We start from the raw sequence: 10,532 nt of genomic DNA, 5'->3' as shown, positions 1-10,532 counted from the left end.
ACGATGCACCAGAATAAGTTAAACAAGAAGAACGACTCGCCAGCTCCATTAACCTCGATCATTGGTATTACATTGCCCTAAAAAGGGAAAATTCGTAGCTAGGAGCAGTTCAAAGTGAAACCAAAAATTGTCGGCCTCCACGCAGAAGCTGCTATATGATATACTATATGCTTGCTACCTTGGCAACCTAGCAAGAAACTTCATCTCTACTTGCTGTTTCTGAAGCACTGGAGTGACACGGGCCAACAAAGATGGCTTCTTGTTCTTTGCCGGGAAGAGGAAGGACTGCAGTGGCACCTTGGACTTGGACGGCACGCGCCCCAGGTTGGCATGGCCGTCGTCCTGCTCCTCCTCGGGTGGTTGCGGCGACAGGCTGACGCTCCGGTGCAGCTTCGCCAGAGCCTGCTCGACCTCCGCCTGGAGCCCTTTGACATGATCCAGCCCCGCCTGCAGCTCGTCCGACACTTTGTTGTTCTCCTGCTGCATGTTGAGGACCTCCCCCTGGAACTTAGCGGCCTGGTACGAAGTGAACTGAGCTCCCTCCACCTGTGCGTCTGAGTCCATGTCCAGCGCCGCTGTGATCTCCTCCTGTATGTCGCACAGCGACGTGAACCTGCACTGCAGCTCCCCTCGCAGCATCGCGTTCTGTTCCGACCACACCTGCAGCTCCGTCTTGAGCGCCCTCAGCTGCTTCTCGGCTGCCTTGGCAGAAGAGGGGTCATGATGCTTCTCCGGCCCGTCCTCGTTGTTTTTCAGCAGCTTCCTCATTGCGGACTGCAGGTTCTCGTGCTTGTTCTGGAACTCCTGTACCCGCTGCAAGGACGAGCTGAATTTCATCCAGAACTCCAGGTTCTCATCCAAGAGTGTGTCGATGTCTCTTCTGAACTTCTCCTCAAGAGGAGACGTGTTTTCTGCCTCGGCAACAGCAGGCAGTCTCAGGTCCTCTGGATTAAAATTAAAAAACCCTTGCTCAACAGCAGCAGCATCACTCGGATTTGGATTTGGATTTGACTTGTCACTCCCTGGGTCACCTTCTTGGATGGTCGAACTCATCCTTATCAACCTGGAAATGGAAGAAACGCTTGGTCTCCTCTGATGGACAAACGAATAGCTTGGGGTCCTTCTGTGCCCCCGGCGAGAGCTCCTCTGGTGGCCATTGCATGAACCCTCACCGTCTCCTGCAGAGTTCAGAAGTTCTTCACGCAATAACTGGATCTCATGCAGGCATTCCTGATTTTTTTTCTCGACCTCCGTAAGCCTTCTCTTTGCGTCCTTGTAGTCCCGAAGAAGCAAAGTGTACTCGGCTAAGAGAACCTTCTCCTTATCTTCAGTAAAGCCATCAGCTGAAGATGATGAACCTTCCTTGCTGATCTCTTCTTGTTCATCGGAACCTCCAAGGTTATCGGAAGAAATGTGACAAAGCCGTTCTAATGAACCCCTCTCACGTGAACTTTTGTCCTGCCCAATGTCTGATTGGTGGAAACTGCTGCTTTTAGTGCTATCGACAGATTCATTGATCCCTGCTGCCTCTGCATTATCACAATGATCATCAGGCCAAACGTCACCAGACGTTGACTCAGTGTTGTTAGCATGGAGTTCAGTAATGTGAAGCCCCTCCTCCATGTCACAGTTCTCGTTTGATGATGGCTCTGTTGAATCAACTGGTGGTGCTTCATGGGACATGTGTGCAGATGCAGAACCAGTGTGGTGCTCACAAACCGGTGATTGCAGCAACTCTGATATATCACTGAATCTGCTTATTGCTTCTATGAAACTTGAACGGATTGTGCTTTCGTCTCTGTGGAAGGAGCTTTCAAGAGCCTGAACTCTGATTAGCTCCTCTTCTACCTGCTCGACCTTCTCATTTAATTCACTTGATCCACTGGCCAGCGCTATATTCTCTTCCTCCAGGCTTTGCAGAGAATTCTCCAACTCATTGTTTTCCTGACAGAGTCTATCTATCTGTGAGGTCTGTGATGAAACCATAAGCTCCAAGTCAACAACTTTATTGACAAGTTCATCAATCTGCTCTGTAATTTCTGCCATGGAGATGTTGCAGTCCCTCTCGAAGTGTTCCTTGATCTTGCCAATTACTGTCTGCATCTCTATTTCACCTTTTTTGACATGGTACACATCCTCCATCTCAGCAACATGGTTCTTCCGCGTGTTTTTGTCAGGAAATTCCAGAGGATCCGGTAGAGATTTGCCATTTTGGTTCATTATAGTCTTGAGCTTCTCTCTGAAAACCTTGACTCTTTCTGACTCTCCCGTTGCTTGGCCAGCGGATGACTTTCGCTGTTCTTGGAGATTGACAATAGTGTCTTCGCAAGACTTAAGGGCAGTTGCTGTCATCAAGGCTCTGGCTTCATCATCCTCAATCACCGCGCTTTCGTCAAACTTATCTTGGAAGTGGCAAACCTGTTCCTGCATGTCATTTATTTGCTTCTCAAGATCCCAGTATTTGGCAATGCCACTCTCATAGGAGCTTTTGATAAATTCTTTCTCAGTCTGCATGACGAGTATAGCTTTCTGTAGTCTGCTGATCTCCTCCCGTGCATTCTCCTTATTGATGGGAGCTGAGGTATTGCTTTTTGCTCCTCCACCCATCAGTCCTGGATGTTCTCCTTTCTTCTTCTTCTTCATCAATCCATCAACGGTCGACTTGTGGATTTTGCGTGGATCGACAGGCATAAACGCTTTTGGGATGTTATCATCCTCCTCTTCCAGCATCGCATACTGAACCTGGTCAGGGAAGGCAGTGGCAATGGTGTGGTTTGCTTTGTGCAGCTCCCCCGACATGATGTCATAACGGTCGGCCAGAGCCCTGTATGCCCGGTATACTTCTTCCACCTGAGTGATCACCTCCGGTCGCCTCTTGTAGTACATCTCTGCCCTCTTTGAAAAGGAATCAGCTTCCTCTCCAAGGAGCAAGAGCATGCACTTAACCCTGTGTTCCATATCTGCAAATAAGTCCCAGGGATAACCATTATTATCAGGCACATAAAGATACATATAGTTTTACAGGAAAAAACTTAGTACTCTAATCATAAACAAAAAGTGCTGATAAGTTTACAATGTCTCGTAGCTGGCTTAGGTGTACAACATTATTGTGTGGGGCAGAGCTGGAGAATCAAAGGAACTAAAAGTCAACTGAACTGCCTCGGCTCCATCATATTCAAACAAGCACATAGGTAGGCCTAATCTTCTAATCACCTGGCCCTCGAGTCTGCTAACAGCCTTGTAGCCCAAGGGAAGGGAAGGGAAGGGAAGGAATGAACTGCATAAAATGGCTCGGGCATGTATGGCATCCGCCCGGATCTGAGGCGGCGGGGCAGGGCGGCCAGCCGAAACTGAGGCGACAGGGTGAGGAGGACTGCAGCCGGCGTGGGAGGCGGGGAACAGCGCCAGCGACGAGACGTAGACACAGGGAGAAGTGGCGGCGTCGAGTGGGAAGGGAGGGGGGACGGGGAGAGGTGGCACATGGAGGAAGGAGATCAAGGGCGGGGGAGGCGACGGGCGGCGGTGGGGACGACGAGCGTGGGGAGAGGACGAGAGGGCAACACCTGGAATCCACTAGCAGCACCAAATCACAGCAGTTCACACCGAATCGGACGGCCGAGACCTCCCCAGCTGTGCTGCCGTTGGCTCGTGGTTGAGGCAGCAGTGTACAAGTGAAAATATCCTCACAATGATATAGGTCCGCCACACACCATAAACGATATAAAGGTGTAAAGAAGGTAGATCATTGCACCGCCGCAATAACTATGCATATTGATTTGGAGATGTGATCCATACTATTCTGAAATGATAATGTTGGTAGTGCTAAAGAAAGAATCACACAGAAGGTAGGCTGAGTATAATCCATGAATCATGGTTGAAGAATTCACAAGATTGGCGTCATTTTTTTAACAGGATCTTGTACAAACAGATTCATGCAACTAAGAGCATAAAAAAGTGTAATAGCAAAGATGAAAACAACGGACTGGAGAGAAGATCACCTTGGAGGTGGTTGTCGAGCCATTTTGATTGTTTGGTGCGGATGTGGCTTGCCCACCACCATGAATACGCATTGCTCGCCGCCCGCTGCAGCATCCTGCCTCCCCTGTCTCTTCCTCCTTCGCCTTCTCCAAAATCCAATCTACTGGCATCAATCTTTTCGTGACATAATAATTACCATACGAGAGAAGAGAAGCTGGAGACGGGGAGAGCAAGAAAGGAGGAGGGAGGAGAGGCAATTGAGAGGCTCATATACAACAATGGCTAAAAATAGCAAAGATGGTGAGAGGTTAAAGGAAAGGAGAACACAATATAGGCACAAGCAAGATTGTACATCGGGACAACTAGGCTGATGTACTTTATGACATGCTTAAACTTTCACAATAGTTTGCAACCCACGCAGAAGCACTTTGCAAAACACGGAGCTCGCCGACAAGTAGATCTTTAGCCATCTCTTTTCTGAAGGGATGGACGCTCCTAGATGCAGGGTCGTTAGCAATTTCAAGTTGCTGCAAACAAAAATCAAACCACATTACTAAGCAGGGAAATATGTAACACCCTGGCCCCGAATTTACTCACCACCAAGCCCCAGTCACTTGGTTCGCGTAGAAGATTTTTAACTCAGAGGTGATATATCTGAATCAAGGGACATTCATTATATAGCAGTAATAATCACTTTAAACTTGTAACGTGAAACTAATCCACCTCCAAGACACACATGGGCCATTATAGGCCTTAATAACAATCGGTATATTACAATCACTAACACCCCCAACAGCAGATGCAGATCGCACAGTACCACCCTCAGTGCAACCGCCATGTCATGGGGAGTCATGGGTGCTTGCTAATGGGCCGCATGCACTTGCACGCACACCTGTGCAGCGATGGTTGAAGATATGATACCATCTCCGGTCCTAAATTTGATATCACACCTTGCATCATTGCTTCCATAAAAGGGCTAAAGCGAAGGTATGTTTTGTTAAGAGACATTATCTGCTAGTATTAGTCACTTTAAACTTCTAAGATTAGACTAACCACCAGCAACGTTTATAGCTGGTAGGTGGATAAATAATGTCAGTCTGTAAGCAGTAGTTATTTTTGGATAAATAGTGTCAACGCCTCTTATATGTTTGTATATCACCTTGATGTAACGCTAAGGATCAATAAAGCTTTCTTTATTGAAAAAGTGTCAGCACCTCCATGCTTGTCACACAAGGTAGGTGCTGGTAGAATGCAAAACTGCAACAGGATCTGATGTGGTTTGTGTATGATATTATGAATTCGCAGGTATTTTTTTTAAGAGATAGAAATCTCAGTTATATTTGGTATGCTCACCTCAATAGCTGTAGAATATCCCTGAATCTCGTCATTGAGGTGCAAGAGCAACATGCGGTGAGCATGGATTTCTCTCTCTGTATTTTCCAGAGGACGTCTGGCAAGTCGACCATCATTTCTAGCAGCCTCCATCGTCATCTCTTCAAGTTCTAAGGAGGTTATTATCATGTCATTGAGCATTAGCTAGGAACTCTTTAATATCTAAGCTGAAGGGAAATTGTTAGAAAGAAGAAACTAAAAGGAGAACATATAGAGAATCTGATCAGCATAGCACCTTCAAGTGATGTGGAATAGAAAACCCGGAAAAATGCACGCAAGATCTCGGGAACCCCGATCCCTTTGCCTCTAGAGGATTTGGCTTTCCTGTTTCCATTCTTCATATTTAGCAATACAAACAGAAAGAATGTTCTTATCGTACTAGAGCTCTAGCGAAACTTGCTATTACTTTGACTTGATTATAGATATTTCAGATATTAGAATGCATTCCAGAAAGAATCAATATGTGAAATAGTTGGAAAACTACCAGCGCGATTGCGTGAATTCTCCAGAAGACAATAAAGATGTTGGCTTTTTTAAATTTCACTCAAGCTGGACCAGGCACTATTTGCGATCCTAGTCAAACATGACCAGATGACTTGGACTTGAGTATGAGGCATTCTGCTGTGTTAGATTAGTTGACAGTTAACCACTGTCCAGTCTTTTGATTTCGTTCTAAATCACTAAACTGTACAGGAACTTAACAAAACTGAATTCATAAAAGAGTAAAGTGCACGGCCAGTCCTTAAACTTGTGCGGGTGTGTCATCCATGTCCCCAAACCCCAAAATTGCAGATCCATACCGCTAAACTTGTTAAATGTGTCATCGCAGGTCCAAAACATCTATGTGGCACGTTGACTATGTGCCAGCGTGACTCTTTCCTCTGTTTCTCTCCTTCCCCGCCGCTGCTACAGGCCATGACGGCCGTGCTGCTCCTGCACCGCCCCTCTCGTCGCGTAGGAGCAGCACCGCCCTTCTTGCACGACCACATGGGCCTGCCCCTCATCCCGCAAATCAAGCCCATCCTCTTCCTTATCTGCGAGCAAATCGCCGTGACCCCAATGGCGACAGTTGTGTTCCTGCAAAGCTCAAGGACCTAGATGACATATTGGCACAGGTTTAAGGACCGGCCATGTGCTTTACTCTTCATAAAATCATCTGCATCTCTTATTTTACAATATGGTAGACACACTAGCTTAAACTTCTGTAATTTCTGCGCTGTCAGAAAATATGTCCCTATAGCCAGGTTTTAAATTACCTTCACATAAACAATTAAATTTCTTGGTATTCCTTTTACTAAATGTTGCAAAGATAACATAGCAAATAATTGAAGGATGAACCAAGTTAGATGTAAATAACTTCCTAACCACATACTTTATGACAAAAGAAATTTTAGTGCGACCACAACTGAACATATCTTCAGCTTTTGGAGAATGATGCCTTTCCCATATGTCAAGCTTCTCCCTACATAATAGGTCTTGCTCTGGCATATCTATCCAAATATGTACCTGAACAATGCATGTGCAATAACAAATATCATGGGGCAGTCTTTCAAGAATCAATATGCATTGGCAGGCACGTATGATTTCTTGGTGAATGAAAAAAAAATAGTTTATTTAAAACTTAAGGAGTACCCACATTTGTTTTTCAACAAAAGGTCCATTAGATAATCATTTAATTACTAAAGCTTTCAAAGAACCAAGATGCCAGATGTTCTTATACACAAGTTTTGTTGCTTTCGCAGTTGTAAGAATTGAAACTTCTTAGAAGTTTGAACACTTCTTTTGCAGCCACTGTGAATTTACCTGATCATATACATTTCTAGAAAATGTAAATCCAAAGTTAAGTGCTAGTGTAGCATTCGAGAATTTTCCGTATCTTATCATAACCTGCAAATGTGATAAACACTTCAGAGCTCTCAGAAATTAAACAAACAAATAAGACTGTTGCCTCCATTCCCAGTGACATTATGTGAAGGACACAGGTGCAGCTCATGACTTTGGCTAGTAAAAAGGGAAAACGTAACAAGAAATCCTAGAATTACCTGTTCACCAACAGCATAACTCCTGTCAGCAATGACCTGCAAGTAGAAAAAACGAGAAGAATTAACAATCTAAAATCCAGATCTCCAAAAAAAAATGTAAATACACAAGTTGACAATGAACCACATATGATTACCTCACAAACATCTTTCTGCTCATCGTATAGTAATATAGAATTAGAAAAGCCATCATGGTTAAGAAAATCTGCAAATGGAATCTACATGATGTTTTCAGATTAATGAAATGTTGAAGCACAATGCATGCAATCCATTCAAGTGCAAATAAACAGAATGTAATAAAAGAAAAAAAAAAGAGTACCAGTGATACACCTCTCAAAGTCCACCAAGCTCGCGATGAAACTGCATGTGACATGACGTCTTGATTTTAATCACATGAAGAAGACCCACTTTCACAATGCAATAAAGAAAAATCCTATATAAAACAATAAGCTAAATCACTCCTATTTTTAGCTTTTAAAGAAAAGCTACTGTTGCACATGACAAGGAGATCCAGGTACAAGTACTCTCTACCTGGGGAGAATGGACATAAAAAGTACACTTCTTTTTTCCATACGATTAGAATGGTTATCTCAATGTTCTGACACATGTAACCATTTATATATAGTTTCAGTACAGTCAGAAATTCCCGGTTAGTTTTAACATGTTGAGATGCCAAAACTTCATAATTATAATGTTAAATGTTGTAAGGGGAGGAATCAAATTACATGCACTAAGCAACAGAAAAGAAGAATCAAATAACAGTTAAATATTATGGCATACCCAATGCAGAAGCAAGCATGAAATCCTCCACGTTGGTTTCTCCAAACAAATGTGGGAAATGTTCAAGAATCTTGCATATAAAAAAAGGCAAAAATTATGGAGACTAATGAAAAAAGATAGGTCACAGAGAGAATGAAGAGAGAGTACATACTGGCTTCACTGCTGAAAACTCCTTTTTAGCCTGATCCTTCTGTTCAATGGCTTCATTATAAATTGAGCTATTTCGGACCATATGAAGCTCATTCAGATCCCATAACATCTGGAACAAAGTAGGAGCACAACATGATCACTGTACTGTCCCAAAACCTGACAAAACAAACCCAATATGGATCTGAACGGTAGAATTCAAATATATCAAATTACCCATACCGATAGCCTTAAAAAGGTTAACCGCACCTAAAGTGTAAAAGCCCCGGCATACAGACACCTATGTTACCATGTCAATAATAACATATTGCAACCTATAATATTCATTTTCTCCCGCTAAAAAAAATAACAGAACCTTTACATTAGCAATACACACTAGAAAAGAAAAATATGTGGCCAAAACACACAACACAACACTTATATTGCATATGCATACCATGTTATGCATCTGACCTTTGCATGGAAGAGATTTTACATATGGCTCCCATCCTGATTCCTACAAGAAAAACAACTGTAAGTTGGTAGGACTTCCTTGATAGCATCCATTTGCTTCAGAAATAATGCATGAGAAAAGCTTTTAGACTAACTACATGTCCCAAGTGTTGCTCCATCATGAGGAGCACAGCAACCTTGGCTGTATCGCCAACAACATTATCTAGAAGTATACGGACTTCTACAGGAAATTTATCTTGAGTAAGTTGCTGCATAGAGTAAGAAAAAGGGTTATTCAATATAGCTTATAGCTTAGCACGATATCCTTTGGACAACGGAATTGTTAAGGAACATACAACATCATAAGGTACTTCCATTATACAGTCCCCCTCTTTTATGGGCTCCAATGCAAATAATGACCTGAAAAAGAAGGTTGAAGTATATGTCTATACCAATGCTTACAGAAATTGATTGCTAATGATCAAATGGGGATGAGATAGAACCTGGAAGCAAAGCTAGATTACTTAGAAAAAGAAAGAAGCTGGAGCTGGGAAAAAGAAAGGATGCTAGGTCACTAGAGTAAAATCTAGAATAGTCTTTTGCCTTTTGACTGCACGACACATAGAGAAAGTATATTAGACTGGTATGTTTGGCTTGCAGAGAAGGTCTTACGAGGTTTACGAGGTATGAATAAACATGAGAGGATGACTTCAATTGCTGGACTGGGAGGTACTGAGTTATTATAATCTCTCAATCTGAAGAGCTTGTAGCAGAAATGTGCAAGTGAACTATGAGTAATTGACTAATTGTGTATGCACATGCCTGCAAATTCCATGGGAGTCTGTACGTGTTTTTCTTCTAAAGAATACTATAACAAAATTGGCATACGATATTCATCATGGAACCGTATGACCTGGACACCCAAAGCATCAGTGGAGCAGATAGCCCTCCGCACAGTCTTTATTTACCTCGCATACAAGTTTTGTAATATGTGCATCAGGTTATCTGCAAGTCTGCTCTAGAGGAGACTTTACTCCACTAATTGCCACTGCTGCCATTGAGAGTAAAGCGACACTCGGTATCATCATCGAAATTTGCTACCAACTTGACCTTACGGAAAACAAAGGCAAGAATATTCAGCTTATAGTTAATCACAAGAACTTGCGAAGACCTTCCAAAGGCTGAACTTCCTAGAGTTAGTACTGCAGAAATCTGAGTCCCCGCCTTCCGCTGCAACCAATGTAAGAAGCCACTGCAATCCTCGTCCTTCAAACTAGTGATCTGTCAAAATCCAATTGCTCAGGGGGCAAGGGGAAAAAAAGGGGACTATAAGACTAAGCGAACTAATAATCCAAGGGGGAAAACGCATAGGATGCTAAATGCAGCAAGAAGATATCGTTCCATGATCGGATTTTCTGCTAAAGCATAACTAAATGGTAGAGGGCACTGTAAGCAAGCACCAAGCAGTACTAGTCTAGTGCATTCTGCAATCCAATTACTGCTGACTTCCTTTCCTTGTATCGTGGAATCGGAAAACCCTAGCTTAACTAGCTCGGTTTACCTCGGCGGAGGCGGAGGCGGCGTGGGCGAGGCGGCAAGGAGGAGGGACACGAAGGCGCGACGCGATGCCGCGCCCCAATGACAATCGGGCTCCCGCTCCCGCCATCTGGACTGGACCCTCCCTGTGGTGTGGCGGTCGCAGCGAGGTAGGAGGAGGCGGCGAGTGAAGAGGAGGAAAGGTGACTTGTTGTTGGGCCGGGCTCC

The 10,532-nt window shown here is 43.8% G+C and overlaps 2 protein-coding genes across 10 annotated transcripts; both read right to left on the bottom strand.

Moving 5' to 3' along the window:
• Window positions 1-18: 18 nt before the first annotated feature.
• LOC133929921 (protein NETWORKED 2D-like) lies at window positions 19-4,339 on the bottom strand. Of its 3 annotated transcripts, none has more exons than XM_062376680.1 (2): window positions 3,999-4,339; window positions 19-2,960 (listed from the first exon to the last, which is right to left on the bottom strand). In XM_062376680.1, exons 1-2 carry the CDS (start codon window positions 4,090-4,092, stop codon window positions 175-177), a joined length of 2,880 nt encoding a protein of 959 aa, XP_062232664.1. In that variant the 5' UTR covers window positions 4,093-4,339; the 3' UTR covers window positions 19-174. The 3 variants fall into 3 exon arrangements, with proteins under 3 accessions (XP_062232664.1, XP_062232678.1, XP_062232672.1); XM_062376694.1 differs by lacking the exon at window positions 3,999-4,339 and adding an exon at window positions 3,214-3,521; XM_062376688.1 differs by lacking the exon at window positions 3,999-4,339 and adding an exon at window positions 3,074-3,207.
• LOC133929981 (uncharacterized) lies at window positions 4,332-10,491 on the bottom strand. 7 transcript variants are annotated; one of them, XM_062376698.1, is made up of 15 exons: window positions 10,330-10,491; window positions 9,940-10,049; window positions 9,125-9,188; window positions 8,924-9,037; window positions 8,773-8,832; window positions 8,341-8,448; window positions 8,190-8,259; window positions 7,729-7,769; window positions 7,547-7,627; window positions 7,413-7,448; window positions 7,174-7,257; window positions 6,743-6,876; window positions 5,606-5,694; window positions 5,332-5,480; window positions 4,332-4,505 (listed from the first exon to the last, which is right to left on the bottom strand). In XM_062376698.1, the coding sequence occupies exons 1-15, from the start codon at window positions 10,432-10,434 to the stop codon at window positions 4,356-4,358; spliced, it is 1,395 nt and encodes a 464-aa protein (XP_062232682.1). In that variant the 5' UTR covers window positions 10,435-10,491; the 3' UTR covers window positions 4,332-4,355. The 7 variants fall into 7 exon arrangements, 6 of the variants coding, with proteins under 6 accessions (XP_062232682.1, XP_062232684.1, XP_062232683.1 ...); XM_062376700.1 differs by having other exon boundaries at window positions 7,547-7,614; window positions 7,740-7,769; XM_062376699.1 differs by having other exon boundaries at window positions 8,927-9,037.
• Between the last annotated feature and the right edge of the window lie 41 nt (window positions 10,492-10,532).

Source organism: Phragmites australis, chromosome 1, assembly GCF_958298935.1.
Source record: "Phragmites australis chromosome 1, lpPhrAust1.1, whole genome shotgun sequence".
NCBI classification, from domain to species: Eukaryota; Viridiplantae; Streptophyta; class Magnoliopsida; order Poales; family Poaceae; genus Phragmites; species Phragmites australis.
This window is presented reverse-complemented; position numbering and strand designations above follow the sequence as displayed.